Genomic DNA, 19,347 nt, shown 5'->3' on the forward strand with positions numbered 1-19,347 from the left:
TTTCGAGTCCCCGTTCCCATCCCTTAAGCTGCGAGTGGGTCCGGGCAAAGGGGGCGCTATACGCCGGAGTTTGGGGCCGTGGGATCCTTACCCGAGGCCCGCCGAAATGCGCTTCTAGCTACAAAGTTTTGCTAAGGCTTTGCGCAGAGACGCTCGCCCCAGAGCCGCTCTCGGCGCCCTCCGGAATGTGCCCCCCTCCGGGTCGCCGGATGGCCCCGAGCCTCGAAGTCGCCCACCCTCTGGGATACCGCCCGCTGGGCGCAGGGGGCCTCCCTCCCTCTCACCACCAGCCGCAAACGCCAACCGCCTTGTGCCTCGTTTCCAGCGCCGGCCTATTTCCACTGTGTCCTTTTGTTTGCTTGACCCCTGGCCCCCGAAACTCACGGCTAATAGAGGCGAAGCTCCATTAGCATTTAGAATGAAAAGCGCGGACTTTCTTAATTCCTCGGGGCATTCATGCATTCGTTCCGTACCCTGTGCCTTTCCTATGCAACGTGTCAAATTTGTATTTGAGGGGTGGGGGCGGGCGAAGTTGGAAAATATTTTCCGCTCGTGCACACTCACAGACTCCGATTCGGGCGGAACTCCTTCCTCAAGTGTTCTCCATTCTTCGGTTTTCATGACATCGTTAGCTTGGAACCAATTGTGGGGGCAGATGGATTAATTTCTGGGCGACGACTGGCTGCGCGTTTTTTTAGCCTCGGTTCGGGAACCACAAAACCGCGGTGAGCGCGGACAGCCTTTCCTCGGCTCCTCCAAGGCGCTGTGATGCTTGCTGCCCGGGGACTCCGGTCACCTTAAGCACTGCTTTCTTACCCTTCTAATTCTTTTGTAATTAATGCATTTCTAGAGATCTATTCAACCCTCACCTCTGTACGCCCAGTCCAGGCCGCGGTGACCCAGCGTGGTCTCACTGTGACCTTTGTCCTCTCTCTTGGTGCCCGCAGAGCCCACTGCGGAAGAGCGCAGCCCGGCAAGCCCCAGCCCTGAGACTGGACCGTCAGCGGAGCCGGGCAGCACCTCCGCCGCTTCGCCCCGCCGGACGTCCCCGCCTCCTCCACTCTCAGCCTCCGCTGGAGAGACCCCCAGCCCCACCATTCAGCGCGCAAGATATCCTCCAGGTAGGTCTGAAGGCGCGACTCCTTATTCCTCCCGGGCTGGGATATGTGGGTGGGGGAGCCACATACCCAGCAAGCAGGCTGGTCGACTTGCCCAGCGCCAGGACAGCGAGTGACTGCTGGCCGCGAATTTCATGGCACAGGTGGCTTCCTTGCACGAATCTCCTCTGGATACCACACCCTGTTGCTACCTAGTGGAGCAGCCAGATTAAATTAATCGTATTGCTCAAAGATATTTTTCCTGAGAAAAATGCAAATACACCAACAGATTTGGATCTTTTATACATTTTAATGTCTTCATATTTGCTCTACTTTTAATGCTAACGCATTTAAGTTATGGGATCATTTCGAACAATGCAAAGCATTTTTGTTTGTATAAAACGTAAATCATTTGGGTGCAGACATTTGGATTATTGAAGCTCAAAGGGAAAGAGAGAAAGCATTTGAGCTGAAAACCAAGGAGTAAATTTGATTTGGGCAAAAGAAAGGATTGCAGGTTTGGCTTGTAATACCTCTTTATGCATTTGGTAAAGGGATACCAGGTGCCTGGCCAAAGAGATGCAGATAAATAGAACTCAGTCCCAGCAAGCTCATCTTCTATCTGGAAACCTCAGAAAGACACAAAGAAGAGCAATAGGTAGGGATTGGCAAAGAAGAATGATAGAAAAGACTCATGGAGAAATCCAAGGGAGGAGAACAAATGAAACATCAGGCAGTGTTCTTTCTTTTAAATGACTAGCCTTTCATTTCACCCCAACAACTGGACAGCAGGATAAGTGCTCTTTTAACTTCAAACTAATGAGTGTTTGTAGGGCGCTCGGAAAATAAAGGCTTGAACTGGCCCCTCCTCATCACTGCTTCTTCCACCAGGCCCTCAACACCTTTTTACAAGTCAAGATTTCATCCCATACATGTATGACTCAATCAGATTTGGAAATGTGGGTAAGAGAAAGATGTCAAAGGAGATGTAAAGTGTTCACTTTTCTATTAGTCACACCTTTTACACCATAGACTCCAAAGACAGGTTAAGCACGTGGTTTTCCTTTGGCTCAGAAAAAACAACCACCAGAAACTGCCCAGTTTACTATTTATATTTAACCATAAAGAAAGGGAAATAATTAGATAAATTATCCACTAGATCCAATATTTCTCAGGGCTTTCTCATCCAGTTCAACCTCTCTGAACAATAGTAAGCACTCCAGATATCATTGCTTTGGGGGCTGAGAGAAACTAAACCTATTAAGAAACTACTTTCTTTTCTAGGGGTGCTAATTCTTCTGTCATAAGAAAATATGTAGATAACTAACCTATTATGACAACTGTAAACTACTGTTATAAAGCAGCCACTGATATATTTTATTTCTTAGAATGGGGGGGGATACACACACACACACACACACACACACATATATGGCAGAGAGCAGGTTTGGTGGGTGTTTTGTTGCAGCTGCTGATCTTTTTCTTTGCAGATGGTGCAAACTCCCCCGAGTCCATTTCCTGGACCTAGGTTCCTACCTCACCACCTAGCTGGCTGAAATCAACAGGGGTCCAGTTTGAGCAGGCTGCTAGCCCTGCTTGGAGGAGTAGGGAGAGGGTGGGAGAAAGCAACCACAATGTGTGTGGGTAGCCTCAGTTGGCACTCATAAAATGTTAGAATGTCACTGGGCCAGTAAGTCCCATGTAGGACACCTTTTTTTTTTTTTCTTTTACTAACTCATAGGTTTACAAATCAAAGCGTGTGACTTGGGGGACCAGTGGTCTCTTTCACCCAAAAGAAACCAACATGGCATTCACTGGATTTCTTCTTGTCCTCCCAATTTGTGGCTGAGGTCACTTCATTTAATCTCTAGGGCTCAAAACCACTTTTAAAAATACAACTGGGCTTATGAGGGAAGATATCAAAATTCACAGATATAGTGGAGGACAGGGCAAGGGAGGGAAGGTGGGCACAGAAGTCCTCAGGAGGCTGGGTTTTGGCAACCTGTGGCCCCTTTGGCAGTTTGTCAGGGATTCAACTTTCTTCCCAGCGGACGAAGGAAGGAAGGAAGGAAAGAAGGAAGGAAGGAAGGACTCTAAGTCTATGATACTAGAATGTGGAAAGAATGTCACTTCCTCTCTATTTCCCATATTAGAGAGCGACAAGTCCATTGCTACCTATTAGCTATGAAGAGTGCTGACTTGCTTCTGAGAGACCTTTTTCCTCTCCCTTGCAGATATGCCCTGCGTGCAAGCCCAGTATAGCCCTTCACCGCCAGGTTCCAGTTATGCAGCACAGACATATGGCTCGGAATACACCACGGAGATCATGAATCCTGATTACTCCAAGCTGACCATGGACCTCGGCAGCACCGAGATCACGGCCACGGCTACCACGTCCCTGCCCAGCTTCAGTACCTTCATGGAGGGCTACTCGAGCAACTACGAACTCAAGCCCTCCTGCCTGTACCAAATGCAGCCGTCGGGGCCCCGGCCTTTGATCAAGATGGAGGAGGGCCGCGCGCACGGCTACCACCATCACCACCATGACCACCACCACCACCACCACCACCACCAGCAGCCATCCATTCCGCCCCCCTCCGGCCCGGAGGACGAGGTGCTGCCCAGTACCTCCATGTACTTTAAGCAGTCCCCGCCGTCCACCCCCACCACGCCGGGCTTCCCCCAGCAGGCGGGGGCGATGTGGGAGGACACGCTGTCCTCGGCACAGGGCTGCATCGCACCCGGCCCGTTGCTCGACCAGCCGATGAAGGCGGTGCCCACGGTGGCAGGAGCGCGCTTCCCGCTCTTCCCCTTCAAGCCCTCGCCGCCGCACCCGCCCGCGCCCAGCCCCGCAGGCGGCCACCACCTCGGCTATGACCCGACGGCCGCCGCCGCGCTGAGCCTGCCGCTGGGAGCCGCCGCCGCCGCCGCCGCGGGCAGCCAGGCAGCCGCGCTCGAGGGCCACCCTTATGGGCTGCCGCTGGCCAAGAGGGCGGCCGCGCTGGCCTTCCCGCCGCTCGGCCTCACGGCCTCCCCCACCGCATCCAACTTGCTGGGCGAGAGCCCCAGCCTGCCGTCACCACCCAACAGGAGCTCGGCGTCGGGCGAGGGCACGTGCGCCGTGTGCGGGGACAACGCCGCCTGCCAGCACTACGGTGTGCGCACCTGCGAGGGCTGCAAGGGCTTCTTTAAGGTGAGCGCTCGCCCCTCCGGCTCCCTCTCCCCTCCGCAGCCAGCATCGCCACACACCCGCTCGACTGAGCGTCTAAGCGGGCCCTTCCCGGTTTGAGAGGTGTACTGGTTATACTGTGCATTTCAGTAGCCTTTCCTAGCACCCTCACACCCACTTTCTCAGGGCTTTTTAACTTGAAGTCCATTACAGGAGGCCCAGACGGGCTTGAGGGGGCTGTGAACTTCCTGACTTGGCGTTACCTCCTGCTTATTTTTCTGGAGAGAGCTTTCAGCAGATTCGCAAAAGGATCTGTGACCTCAAAAATGCAAACACCTCACTGTGTTCCTCTTCTGTCCATCCAGGATGTCTGAGGGAATAGAGTCTGTGTGCCAGGCCCTGGGTATTTGTATCTCATTTAATCATCCTAGGAAGAGCTAGGACTCTAGACTCAAACAGAACTGACATTGAATTTTGGTCACCCACTAGCTATTTTTACTAACAGCGTCTTGAATGTTTAATTACCCTTGTTTCATAGATGAGGAAATGGAGGCTCAGGGAGGTTAACTGCCCCTGGACACACACTCAGAGAGTGAGATGAAGGCAGGATGCCAACTCATGTTTGCATAACCTCAACGTGCATGTCCTCTTCACAGCTCTGCAGCTGCAGAATAGACAGGGGCAGCTGGTGGATGCAGTTTGAGGCAGCTTGCTCTGTAGAAGATAGTAGCTGGGGTCTCACCATTCCACTCCACTTCTGTACCACACAGAGTGGGGACACTCTTCATTATCTCAGAGACCCAAAGGAGAATTTTATAGTGGGAGGGTCTTCAGCCTCCCCCTTATTTTGCCCAGGAGGATACTGAAGTCTAGAGAGGTGATTTAGTTGCACATGGGGACAGTTCCAGCTGGTTTCTCCTGACTCTTGAGTTCAGTGCTCTTCTCACCACTCAGGGGGAACAGGCCTTGTTCTCTTGCAGCTCTATTTTTGCTACTGACTCCCAGACTTCTTCAGACACTTAATTCTATGCCACCCTCCCCACTCCTCACTCCTCTGGCTATTATGTCAGGCATTTGCAAACCCCCGAATGCTCAATAATCACTTCCTAGCCTTCAGTGCTGGGCAGGGTGGAGGGAGAGGAAAAGCTGGATGCTGATTGGATAATGAGGATTTGGGAGGCCAATAGGATGTACCTGGGAGCATGCTGGAATTGGAGTCAGAACACTCAAATAGGAGTCCTTGATCTGTCACCTAACAATTTTATGATGTTGGGCATGACACTTCCTTGCAGGCCTCAGTTTCCCTATCAGGTGAATAAATTTCAGAGAAAGGCTGTGAGTATTAAATGAGAGAAACATTTATGAAAGCACTTTATAAGCTTTAAAGGGCCATAAAAGAATAGTTCATTATAAATGAAAATACAAACATTTATAAAAAAATGCACGTGTGCATTGGTATACATACCAACAAGCAACAGTTATTTTTGATCTGGAGATAGGAATCATGTGATTAATTTCTGCAGATAAATGAGAAAATGCTTATGGAAAGATTTTGCAGTATGTTAACTGCCATACAGGAGATATGCAGGATTATGATGTTTTAAATGTAGAACCGTCGGTTTAGCCGTTTTTTTCTGTCTTAACTACTCAAGGTTTACTTTCAAGTAACTGCATTCCTTTAGCAGATTTGCTTTTTACAGCATTTCAGCGGAAATGCTGAAGGGCAGTGAAATGGGCAGCTGAAAGGGGGAAAAGAAAGAAAAACAAGAGAAGTACAAGTAATCCACAAATATAATCACCCCTGAATTGACCAAAATACAGGAGTGGTGATACATTCCTCGTCTAGAAATGTCAATTAAGTGTTCCCCAACAGCATCCTTTTTCTGTAGCAATATCTTGAAAACAAATCTATACTTGAAAGGGTAGGGGTAGGATAAAGGAGAACCACCCCACAGATCTGTTAATTAAGGGAACCGGAGCAGGTTTTACCCAGTGGCTTTCTACCATTAAATTGAATTCTTTAAAAATGTGACATGAAGTGCAGTTAATGATGGGAATTCAGTGATTGAACCATAACGATCTCTCCCTGTCCTTAAACTATTGTGCAGGCCTACACAAATGTGGGGAAGGTTTGAGGTTATTGGGAAAACGTATACCTGAAGCAAAATGCCACCAGCACTGAAACTAGGATATCCTTGAGGACAATGGCAAGAAATAGAGTTTTTTAAATTACTTCATGTTCAATGAAAGAGAGCTTCATTTAGGAAACACAAGTTTCCTACCCTTACAAACTGCTGCGAATTTAAATGGTGGAAACCTCAGAAGTATGTTTGTGTTTTGGAAATTTTGCATTTTAAACTAGTCACCTGCTAAAGCAGGGAAAATGTATCTGGCTTTAAATTTTATATAAGCAGTTTAGAAATGATCTCTTAAAATGAAATTAAAAGGTGATAGAGTGAAAACTGATACAAGGGGGTTGAGAATTGCTGAAAATTAAAAAAGATAGAAAGTAAATCTATTTAGAATTTTAGACACAAAGTAGATCACCAATCCCAAATTACCTGGATTTCTTTCTTTTTTATGCAGCCCAGGCTTACCAAATAAATTCCAACTTTCTGCTCTATTTGGAGTTGAATAGATTCAGGTAATTTCTGAATGAGTGGTAAATACACATCCATTTGCACAAATGTTTTTAATTTTTTTTAAAAAATCAAGCATTCTCTTATATTTGGAGCATAAAATATCCTTTATTATTTCATGTTTCATTTTAAAATTATACGTGATTCTAAAGAATACAACAGTATTTTATAACCAGGCCCAAGTTTTATAATACGTCTTTTACAGTATGGTTATTTGGTGTCTGTGTCAATAGTCATTTATGAAATAACCAATTAATGGGAATTTTCATTGAAAATATATGGCTCTCATATTCCTTCTTTTATCTCATTCTTTTTGTTTGTTTGTTTGTTTGTCTTCTTTCTTGGATATGATAGCAGTTTTTAGTATCCCGTTTTACAATTTTGCTTTCAAAAATGAGAAATGGACAGTTTACCATTCTTTTAAAAATAAAATACACTACACAAGCTGATTAAGTGATTTTTTTTGCATTAAAACATTATTTCCTATATGTTAAAACTAGACAAGTCCTTGTTTTTGCTTTTTATGATTTCATCTCTATTGGGGAACAAAGCCAGTTTCTGTGATATTTGACTTACAATAGTGATATCCAGCAAAGTACATCCCAGATAATTTTGATTTTATTTTAATAAGGTCAGCAATAATCAGGGGAGTGGAACAAGTAGAAAATTGTTCCCAAAGGGATATTAAAAGTGAAGATAATCTAATCCTCCAAGGTATGATATGTTGACCTGGTAATTTCAGATATGATTTTATCATTCAGACTTGGGTGTCTCCTGAGACTTGCTTCAGAACAATCCGAGATGATTTTCATTGTCAGCAGCTAACACTAATAAAATTGTTTTTCCTGCAGGCTAGCGTGTTAGGAAATTAAATTTATCTAATTATACAAATTGCACTGTCGCTTTTCACATTGTAATTAAAATACATCTTGTCAGGTCCTACCTCTTTCCAGAAACTATTAGTTGACTATCTCTGTATGTATTGTATTTCCTCAGAGAACAGTGCAGAAAAATGCAAAATATGTTTGCCTGGCAAATAAAAACTGCCCTGTAGACAAGAGACGTCGAAACCGATGTCAGTACTGTCGATTTCAGAAGTGTCTCAGTGTCGGAATGGTTAAAGAAGGTATGGATATAATGCTTTTTGTCCAGCTTGCTTATAAATATTCTCAGATATCACTGAAAAAGTTAATATTTACATTAGAATGGTGAAGTTTCCTAGTTTCCCTTTCTTTCAACATTTTATTTTTATGGTGTGTATTTACATTCAAAAATAGCTGAGGTCTACTTATTCTAATTTCTCAAAATCAATAGAGAGCTTGTGTACATACATCTTTGTTCTATTTGAGAAGGAGACTTTTTAGGGCTAATTCATTACCAAATGTAAGTATGGGTGGCTTTTATGCTGCTTGTTTCAACTTGCATTAAATCATTGTGTGACTATTACTCCAAACTTATTACTACTTTTAAATGGTTGGTCTCATTAATGATTTGCTCAACTGTGAAGTGTTTTGATTCCTTTTTGTGATTTATGGCTGTTCATGGATATCTTTGAAGACATTTTTTCTCTGTTTCTCTCGGTATCAGTCGTCCGTACAGATAGTCTGAAAGGGAGGAGAGGTCGGCTGCCTTCCAAACCAAAGAGCCCATTACAGCAGGAAGCCTCTCAGCCCTCTCCACCTTCTCCTCCAATCTGTATGATGAATGCCCTCGTCCGAGCTTTAACAGACTCAACGCCCAGAGATCTCGATTATTCCAGAGTAAGTTTTATGATGTCTTGCTCTTGAATGAATGGTCAGGGTCTCTATTCATGGTAATAGTAGTAAGAGTGGATTGAATGACTTTGTGCCTGGCACTGTGCTCAACCGTTTTCATACCTTTTCTCTATTTTTCACTTCACTTAGCAATTCCAGTGCATCCATTGCACCAAATAATTTTTGCCTTATTGAATCTCTAAATGCCTTAACAAATGAGCCTGACAGTGCTGCACCTGTCATACCCATTGTTGCAGGATTCCTGATGGTTGTGCCAATGAAAATCTGCACAGGTGAATTACAATTTGTACATTTCTTTCATGCTTTAGACAAAGTGACTACTTTTTTTTTTTTTTCCATATTGTGACCGAACCGTCTGGGTAAGCTTCAAGTTATCCTTAAACAGTTTACCCAATTGCACGGGCATTGACTGACCTACTGCTTATACTGAGGGATTAAACCATTGACGGAGAGGAGTAAACTCTGGCCTTGACATCGGGAGGTGTCAGGAGGACTGGGATGGAAGGCTGCCTCTGCTGCTTCCTGCCTGTGTCACCTGGCTCCTGCTCTTGGCTTTCTCATCCTTACAGTGGAGATGATTACAATATTTAACCTCAGAGGGATGTTTTGAACATCAGTCACACAGGAATGACAGTTGAGAAAACATTTGAAAATTGTAAATGATTACCAGTGTTGTTATTTAAGCCAACCAAAATATATTAACACTTTAATTTCATATGGGATATAGTAAAATATCATCAGTTTGAACCCTGCAAATTCCCAGGAATTTGGATAACACAAAGAAGAATGATGAGAAAGGATTTTCTGAGCAAAGGTATAAACATTACTGGAAGGCAGTTTAAAAAGAGACTTAGAAAAGCAGACTTCTAGTAAGACAGGGTCTCACCAAAGAAGAAAAGAAACGAAAAAGATCTCAATTATTGAGCAATTTCCACATGCTAGGCATTGTGGTACTTTGTCTCATCTAACTATTGAAAGAAGCATGAACTGTACGAATGGTTAATCCCACCGTAAGACAAGAAAACTTAGAAACACAGTTTACGCACAGATAAGAGAGATACCAGTCCAGGGATCCCCAGTTGGTTGATTTGGCTTGGCAGCAGCTACCAGATTGCCCTCTCCAGGTCCAATCAGTATTTCAAACTTCTGGTTGAAGGGCTGGCCAAGAGTGTGAGAGTGTCTGCCATATGCCCTCCTTTTAGGCTGCAATGTTGACAGAAGTGAAGGGGTGATTTGTGTATCTGCTGTGATCTTCCTTCCCTCATCCCCTCCCTCATTGTAGGTTGTGAAGCCTCCTCTCCACACTTGAGCACAAGACTTCATATGAGAAGCATGGTAGACCCTTAGCATCAAAGGTTGAGGACTCTTACTCTGATTACAAGTAGCATCTCTTGACTGAAGTCAAGTCTCAAATAATAGTCTAACAGAATAATGCAGTGATTAAGGGCTTAGGTTTTGGAACCATGCAGGCCTCGATTAAAATCCCAGCACCATCATGTACTAGCTGGGTGATCTTGAGCAACTGATTAAATCTTTTAATGCATCAGTTTCCTCATCTGTGTTATGGAGTAATAATAATAATATCTACTTCCCAGGGTTTAACTTCCCAGGGAAGTTTAAATAAGATGATACTTGTCAAAGCTTTAGCACAGTGCCCTGTATGTTATCTCCTTGACCAAAACTTCTTATTCTATCCTTTGTTGAATGTTCTAATGAATATAAACACTACACATGTCAGGTACTATGTAGCAAAACCACTAAGGTAAGTGTTATGATCTCTCATAGATGAGATTAAAACTGAGAAAGGCTAAAGGACTGACTTGCCCAAGGTCACATAGTAATATGTATCAGAGATAGAATTAGAAGCCAAGTGGGCCCAATTTGGCCCCCAAAGCCTGTGCTCTTAAAACCATAATTCCTTGCATCTCTGGTTTCAGTGTGAGTGGGTGATAGAAAAGCATTTGGGAATAAAAATTTTTCCATGAGCCAACTCTGGCCTTCCCTTATGCAATTCATCCGAATTAATGAAGCTTCTTGGCACTGCCTTCACTGAGGCTACAGCACACAATCTGACATTGTTCTGGGGCATTTGAAATCACTACTGATGGCCAGTCCAGAGGTTTAGTCCACGAAGTGATTTGGTGGGTTGGGGGGGGCCAAATTATCCAATTATTGGTCTACATGGCCTAATTAGTTATTCAGCGGCAAACCCTACCCCGTACTTTGAGTTGTCCCAGCTAGTAACTGCCTCACAGTGAAAAATCAATCCACCGTGTTTGCTTGCTTCTGCACCATTCAGGGTGTTAGACTAGAGTCATCATTCTCATCAACAAACATTTATCCAATTTAATTGTTAGCTTTGCCCAAAATAACAGATTGACCATGCCAGAGTCTGGGTCACACTGATACTACCTTTGGGGCCTGGCTCAATTTTGTAAAGCGTATTTATTTTAATTGCATTGTTTTGGAATTGGGTTGAACCTCATAGCTTGGATTCTCCTGCTTTTAGATAGCTTTACAAAATTATCAAAAATTGGACCCAAATCAATTATATTAAAAGTCTTTTCAAATAAAATACAGTGAGTTTTCATCAAAAACTTGGATGAAGGCAGAGAAAGCATGCTGATCACATTTGCGGATGACAGAAAGCTGGGAGGGATCGCTAATATGATGGATGTCAGTGTCAACATTCAGAGTGATTTCGACAAGCTGGAACAGGATGGGCTGAAACCATCGTGAAGAAAGGTCACAAAAATAAGTGTGAAGCTCAGCATTTAGAATTTTTTTAAATGGGAGAGGCATGGCCTGTCAGTGGTTCATGTTAAGAAGATCTCAGGAGTTTATTCCATACACATTCAGTGAGAACCAACCAAGTGTGCAGTGGAAGGGAGGGATGCTAAATTAGCTTAGGCCTCAGTAGTAGAAGCATGGGACTAGAACCAAGTTGATGGTGTCCCACAGACTCGGTCCTGTCAGTCCACACTTCAAGGATGGAGTTCAGTTCCATGCTGGGATTTAAGAGGACGCAGTGTATGTGGATACACTGTTTCTGGAAACTCGAAAGGGATGGTTGGAGGAAATGGAAATACGTAGACAGAAAGGGAGAAGATTTGGCAGGATTAGGTCACACTTTGACCCTGTCGCCAAGAGGACTGTTGCTCCCAAGGGCAGAACTAGAGGGTGAAGGAGGGGGCCCTTCCAGCTCACTCTGAGGACAAGGAAGAGCTCTCCTGGCTACAAGAGCTGCTGTGGAAGCGTGAGTTCATCAACACAAGAAGAAACTAAGGAGAACACATAACAGGGTTCCTCACAAGGAGAGAGGTTATTTTGGCTGATACTAATTTCCTTCCAGCGCTAAGATTTTATGATTCTAGGGTTTACCTTACTGTCCACAAATGCAAGTGAATATATATACATATACATATAAGAATATGTGTTGTTAAACAACTTGTTACTTCACAAGATTGAATTTGCTTCTTTCTCTTTTAAAAAAAATTAACATAAAATGAATGAAGCAAAATGAATTTATTGAATGCCTACTTTGAGCCAGGCACCATCACATACATTCTTACATAATTTCACTTAAACCCAGTTTATGTGGTACAATTTATGGTTTCAGTCATTTTTTTTTAATGTCATTCATTGAAATTCAATGTTCATATTACCTTCTCCTTAACGTTTTTTATTTATTAATTCATAGAACTGGAGGTGATCTTGAGGTCACCTAATCCAAAACCCATATTTCAGAAGAGTAAATAAAGGCTTAAAAAGGCTAAGTGGCTTGCCTCAGGTCAGTGGCAGAGCTAGGGTTAGACCCAAATCTCATCACTCAAAGTAATATGTTTCTCTTTCACCATACTGCCACTTCTGTTTAATGGCAATGTACTAGTTTTTTTTTTTAATAGAAGCTTTATTAGATTTTAAAAATTACAATAAGAGTAATTTATAAAAGGCAGAGCATTTAGAAGTGAATAAAGTGAAAAATGAAAGTCTCTTCTTCATTTATTCCTGCCTAATCTATATCATAGTGGTATACATACTTTTACATTTTAAATAAGAATATGCCCTGTCAGTTTTGAGTCAGACAGTTGGCTTGGCCAAAACAATTTATTAAAGATGCTCGGGCTTCCCTGATGGCGCAGTGGTTGAGAGTCCACCTGCCGATGCAGGGGACACAGGTTCGTGCCCTGGTGCAGGAAGATCCCACATGCCGCGGAGCAGCTAGGTCCGTGAGCCATGGCCGCTAAGCATGCGCGTCCAGAGCCTGTGCTCCGCAAGAGGAGAGGCCACAACAGTGAGAGGCCCGCGTACCGCAAAAAAAAAAAAAAAAAGATGCTACCTTCCCCCAGTGAATCAGAGAAATGAGAAAATGTTTGCCAGGCAGGTATGTTCTAATCTTGTACCTGCCTATGTGCCTTTAAGGTAGTAAGTGAGTGTTTTCCTCGTTTGTGGGAAAGGGAGGTGAGGAGTTGTTCCAAGTCACAGAGGGAAGGGGGTTTTCAAGGCCAGAAAGAGGGCTCTTCACTCTGTGAAGCGTTCCTGACTCTGGGAACTTTTCTTCTCCTTTGGGCCAAACTTCTCTCCTTCAAAAGTGAGCTCAGATCATTGTATATCACTGCAGTCAAAACATGTCACATTTGATTTGTTTCTCCTTGAAATATTGCTATTCTGTACCCCACAGTTGCTTTTAATTGAGCATTACAAGTATATATAGATACTGGGCTTGTCTTCAGAGCCTGCATAATTACGAATGAGAAAACGCACTTCACATCCTCATTAGTTGGTCATTTCAAGTATTTTCCAGCAAACTAGAATGTTTTCTGGTAATGGTGTCACTTAGTATAATAACAGACTCCAAATACAAGAGACACTGCCCAGATAAAACCAGGCACCAGCAAGTGGCATTTAAATATGTTAACAAGATAGCCTAAGAAACAACATGGTTGACACGGGTTAAACCTACAAAGTAAACATCATGAAGATTCTGCAAAGAGGGTGCTTTCATGAAGCTACTCAGAAGACCCTCTCAAATTGCCACCAATTCACTAGATGATTTCAGGCAAGTTCTGCCCCGCTGTAGGCCTCTGTTTTCTCATCTGAAGGCCGAGGAGATTGGACTAAATGCACTGCCATGATCCCTTCCAGCCTTCTCCTTCCCTGACCTTCTGATTCCCCTGTGGGTACAGGTCTGCATTTCCCAAAGTGTGGTGCCCAGACTGCATGTATCAGAAGGGAGTCAGGGTGTTTGCTTAAAATGCAGATTCTCGGGACCACACACAGGCCTACTGACTCAGAATTGGGGGACGGGGGAAGGCAGGCAGGAATCTGTATTCTAAAGAGGACCTTGGATGATTCTTTGGCACACTAAGCCTTGAGAACGATCGATATGATTTAATAAGAACAATTCAATTTTACCTCGTATCTCCTATTTCCCGACTTTCTTGGGGTTGAGAAGGAATGAGCAATAGAGATAAGTTTAACAGAAAGTAATTGATTCATTTAACAATTCTTCCAGAGCAGTGGACACGTTATTGAACAAGATGCAGCTCCTGCCCTCATGGAGCTTATACGCAAGTGAAGGAGACAGAAAGTAAACAAATATGTAACTGCAGTGATCCCATTGACGGGAAGAGAGGAGGGTTTTTTGATTTTGGTTTGGTTTTTTAGAGAGGGGAGGCAATTAGATCAGAAAAGAAGAAATTTGGGATAAAATATATTCATTGCCACTTTTTAAAGTGTCACATTTTAAAGTGTAAGAACCTAAGAATATGTATACATAGTTTGGCTCATAGAATGATAACATCTAAAATATAAAGAAATATAAGGACCCAGGGAAAAGTAACATTCTAAGTGGAAACAAAGTGTTCTTAGGACATTTTACATATTTAGCGTGGACTGACACTGAGATAGAGTAAATAGGAGATTCCACTCTGCTATGAAAACATCACATTGCTAACTTTTAGGGCTGGTGTTCACCAAGGGTCTCATGTAATTCCCAAATAACTTATTTTAGGCCTAGGTTGTGGCTGAAATCTGACCTGTATGGCCATGGTATTGCCATTTGAAATGTGTCAACTCAATTTAGTTTAAATAGTATTCATTGTTTTTTGCAGCTCTAGATTCTCAATCTAAGTGCTTCGGAGAAATCTGCATTAGACATTAGCTATCAGTAAATGCAATACTGTGTCTTTGACTAGTGGTAAAACCTGATTATTGATTATCCATATAGGCTGGAATAAAAAGCATAAATAGGAAAAAAAGATTCATTTTTAAAGTCTTTCTCTATTTGGCCTATGTCTGATTAGAATGGTCAATAAACAAGTATTTCTAGATTTTTCTTTGGTGAACCCCAAAGCTGCTTATCCCAGAGACAGAGGGATGTAGGGGAGCAAACAAGCAGAGATGGGGGTCTGGTTCTTCCAACTCCACGTACAGTATTCCTTAGCGAGGTGTTTATAAACTGCTAGTCCAGGCAGAGAAAGACTCTACAACGTTTTGTTCCATTTCTTTAAATCTTATGTTCAGTAGAGGGGATACTTGGTTTGTCTTTTCCCCCCAGCAGTTGATGCTGACCCTCCAGTCACCCCCAAGTTACTGGTGGCTCAGGCTGAATCCAGTTTGGCTCCAGAATTCTGAAATGTGAACCAGAATCACTGCAGGTGAAGCTCAGAGGGTCTGGCTGGAGTCTGGCACACAGGGCCTGCTGGCTTTCCTCCCTGCTGGACTCTATCAGAGAAAACCGCATACACAGGCAGCAACTGCATTTCCCCGTGTGCAGGATGCATGAAATGTGAGCCCAGCAGGGGTGGAGGCCTGCAGAGGACCCTGGGGGAAAGCTAAGTGCTCTGGAGGATTCTGAGCAAATATTGGAAGCAGGGAGATTATTGAGTTGTGAGCCATGGTTTCAGGGACTTCAGTGCAGGAGAGAGCTGTTAGGTCCCATTCCTTGACATTCTTTAGTCTTTTTTTCTCCATTTAACACACTATTTTAAAACAATAATGCTGAATCAGTATCAAATTCTAGGCAATACCATCATACCTGGTGTGATTAGCAACATTTAGAATCATCAAATGCAAGAGCCATCACATGGAACATTCACCAGGATAGATGATGGTCTGGGCCATAAAACACACCTTAACACATTTAAAAGAATAGAAATCATACAGTGTCTGCCGTCAATCCCACAACGGAATTAAACTAGAAATCAGTAACAGAAAGATAGCTGAATTCAAGAGCCAGAAGGAATCAGCTAGTCTAGTCACTTCCAACTTCAGAGGCAGAAACAAACCCAGAGAAGTTAAGTGCCTTGTCTAGGGCTGCACAGCAAGTCAGTGCCAGAGTCTGGAGGAGGTCCCCATGACCTACCGCCTGATCCAACATTCTTTCCTCACTCTGAATTACCTGGGAGTTTCACATGTAGTGCTGTCAACTTTCTAAAGGTGGTGCTGCCCTGAATTTCATCCTGCCCCTGGAGAGCATATGGAATTAGATTCATAGAAGAAGAGAAAGTTTAAAAATAAAATCTTTTTTTTTTCCACTCTCCTCCAGTTAATAGTATGTGTGCTGGAAGGAAGTGGTGGGGAGTGTCTATGACACCAGTATCATGCTATCATCCTTGAATATCTGTGGGAAGGATGACTGCTTCCTTCTCCTGGACTTTGCTTCCATGGTCCATTACAACGCAGAACATCCAGGGCTTCACAGAATCCAGGCCCTGGGTGGATTATTGGGAACAGAGGAGCCAGGGCTTTGAACTGGACCTGATATTATGGGATCCTAGAAAAAGTCAGGGCTGAAAATTAGAAACCTTCCGGTTCAACCCCTTCCCCATTTTATAAATATGGAAGCTGAGGGACAGTGATAACTTCAAGTATCAAAACTGTTATCAGTATCATCACTGTCGTCATGTGTTAAACACGTTCTATGCGTCAGGTCCTCTGCATGTATTATCACATTTAATCATCACAACAAAATGTTAAGGAAGATATTATCCCCATTTTACAGAGGAGAAAACTGAGGCTCAGAAAAGTGAAGTAATTTACCCCAGATAACTATAGCAGCAGAACTACATTATTTCACAAATTAGGAGCCTAGACAAATCTAGGATCAAAGTAGCTTGGCTCCTTGTCTGATGTTTCTTTTGTTATTTCATGATGCCTCTTGGGAAAACACAAAGAAAAAAAAAAAAAGACCAGTTAAGACAAGTGCCTCATTTCCTCACACCTGTGTAGTTCTACAGTAAGCACTTGGCTGCTTATTGGCTGTTTGTCCTCCAGCCAGGTTAGAGTATTGTTGCAAACCTAGGCACTCCCCTGACTGTTCTTTCATGGAACAATATTCAACAACGGTTTATTGAGCATCAATTATGTGCCAGTCACTGTGTTGACAAAATATGGGACCAAATGTATACATACATGGAGAACTCCAATTAAAGCAAAGCAAAATACTTTTTAAAACTATCCTACATGCCACCAGCTAGTAACATCAGACCTATTAACAGCTAGGAAGTGTATGACTGGAAATCACAGAGCCATGTTTAAGTCTTGGCTGTACCACTGTTGGTTATGTAACTTGGGAAAGTGTATTAACCTTTCCAAGCTTCTTTGAGCCTCAGTTTCCTCATCTGTAAAATAAGGATTAAAATCCATGCCCTTTGAGGATCAACTGAGAGACAAAAGCACACTCAGCAGTGTTCATGTGAAGGCAATGACGTGCATATTTACATGAATGTTTTTGCACATCTCCTAAGTCTCTGTGTTGTTCGTTGTCCCTTGATTATTATCTCGCTGTATCAATCTTCCTTCCTGACACAGGAAAGATCTTCCTCCAGTGATTCAAGCAAAACCCAGACTCTACCAGCATATCTAAAAGCTGTGTCGAGACTTTATCCCTGTTTGTACCTTTCTTCTCCCGGGGCCCTCTAGATCAATGATGTCCAATAGGGTGTTCTGCTGTGATGGAAATGTTCTAAACACATGTGACTATTGAGCACTTGAAATATGGCTAGTGTGACTGAAGAACTGGATTTTAAATTGTATTTAATTTTCATTAATTTTAGTAGCCGCGAGCCCTGAGTCTGATGGCACACAGCTGCCTGGGCCCTGCCAAGGATACACTCCTCCCCGACCCCTTCCTTGTTTGTTTTATCTCTCAGAAATCCATCTGCAGCAAGCATCCATCTTCTCGTATTGGTTAATTCCGTGATTCTCAAACTTCACTGTGCATGAGAATTCACCTGGAGATCTTGATAAAACAGTTTCTTGGGCCTACCCTCAGAGTTTCTGATTCTGTAGGTCTGGGGCAGAGCTGGAGATTTTCATTTCTAACACATTCCCAGGTGTTGCTGATGCTGCTGGGCCAGGGGCCACAGTTTGAGAACCAGGGGTTAATTAAGCATCTTGTTTGGAGACAGCTGTGCCTTAGGGAATCTGTGGCTCCTGGAGGCTGGTGCAGACACAACCCCCTGGGGCAACGGTTCTCAACACAGCAGCCCTTTGGAATCACCTGGGGAGCTTTTAAAATTCCTGATGACCAGTCCCGATCCCAGACCAGTTAAATTAGAATCTCTGTGGATATGACCCAGACATGAGTGTTTTTTTTAAAGCTCCCCAGATGATTGCAGTCAGGATTGAAAACCACTGCACTAATGGGACTTAAGCAAATTTCATTGCCTATTAAGTGGTAACAGAATCCACTCTATTTATGTCACAGGGCTATTGTGAGAATCTGATGAGACTGTGAATGCAAAAAGGTTTTATAAACTGTGGCACCTAAAAGTAAGGATTTAGGTATTGAAAATCTTGGAAGAGCCAAGCTGCAAATGATGCTGTTATCCCTGTTGGATTGAGATAACGCCGCTATCTGTGGTTTGCATTCTAGTACTGTCCCACTGACCAGGCCGCTGCAGGCACAGATGCCGAGCATGTACAACAGTTCTACAACCTTCTAACAGCCTCCATTGATGTATCTAGAAGCTGGGCAGAAAAGATTCCTGGATTTACTGATCTCCCCAAAGAAGATCAGACATTACTTATAGAATCAGCCTTTTTGGAGCTGTTTGTTCTCAGACTTTCCATCAGGTAATTACTTTTATTTTATCTTCCTCAGTCCACTCCTTCCTTTGAAGAAGTTTGAAAACTGCTGTGTTTGTAACTAAGTCAGCAGTGAAAAGTTTGCTCAAGATGGACATATGAAATATGACCAGGCATTAAAAAACTGAGCAGTGGGTGGAGCCCTAGGCTGGCAGCCAGGACTCCTGGGTTCTAGTCTCAGTTTTAATACAGACTTGCTCTAAGACCCTGAGCAGGTCACTTGCCTCATTTAGTTTCCTTCTTTGTAATTTGTAAAATGAGAATGTTGGATTTGGTGTTCTCTAAAGCCCCTTGTAGCTCACATTCTGTGATTCCAGGAAGATTCTTATGGTGCATAAGGTATTTCCTGGGAGCAAGTATTTGTTTTGAACATTGCATTTACCTCCCAAGTTTCTATTTAACAAGTTGCTGTTCTCATACACCAGACGGGGCGCTGGAGTTCCCACAGCTTAACCCCCAGTGTTTACTCCAAGAGAATAGCTTCTGGATCAAAAGATTTGGTTCAACTTATGACACTCAGTGACACCAAACACAAAGAGGAACTGATTTTTCTAAAAGCCAGAACCTGGGATCTA

General features: G+C 43.4%; 1 protein-coding gene across 2 annotated transcripts in view; it reads left to right on the forward strand.

Annotated features, from left to right (window-relative positions):
- Nucleotides 1-949: 949 nt before the first annotated feature.
- NR4A3 (nuclear receptor subfamily 4 group A member 3) overlaps nt 950-19,347 on the forward strand; it is a gene marked incomplete at its 3' end in the record, with an annotated part of 33,419 nt that continues 15,021 nt past the window's right edge. The window contains exons 1-6 of one of the 2 annotated variants that reach the window (XM_079706303.1): nt 953-1,121; nt 1,989-2,060; nt 3,332-4,290; nt 7,902-8,031; nt 8,493-8,665; nt 18,561-18,760. In XM_079706303.1, the coding sequence (XP_079562429.1) occupies nt 2,030-2,060; nt 3,332-4,290; nt 7,902-8,031; nt 8,493-8,665; nt 18,561-18,760 (1,493 nt within the window). In that variant the 5' untranslated portion in view covers nt 953-1,121; nt 1,989-2,029. Of the gene's footprint in view, nt 1,122-1,988; nt 2,061-3,331; nt 4,291-7,901; nt 8,032-8,492; nt 8,666-18,560; nt 18,761-19,347 lie in introns of both variants that reach the window. The other variant, XM_079706304.1, reaches the window with a different exon arrangement.

This window comes from Hyperoodon ampullatus (genome assembly GCF_949752795.1).
Source record: "Hyperoodon ampullatus genome assembly, chromosome: 6".
Taxonomy (NCBI): domain Eukaryota; kingdom Metazoa; phylum Chordata; class Mammalia; order Artiodactyla; family Ziphiidae; genus Hyperoodon; species Hyperoodon ampullatus.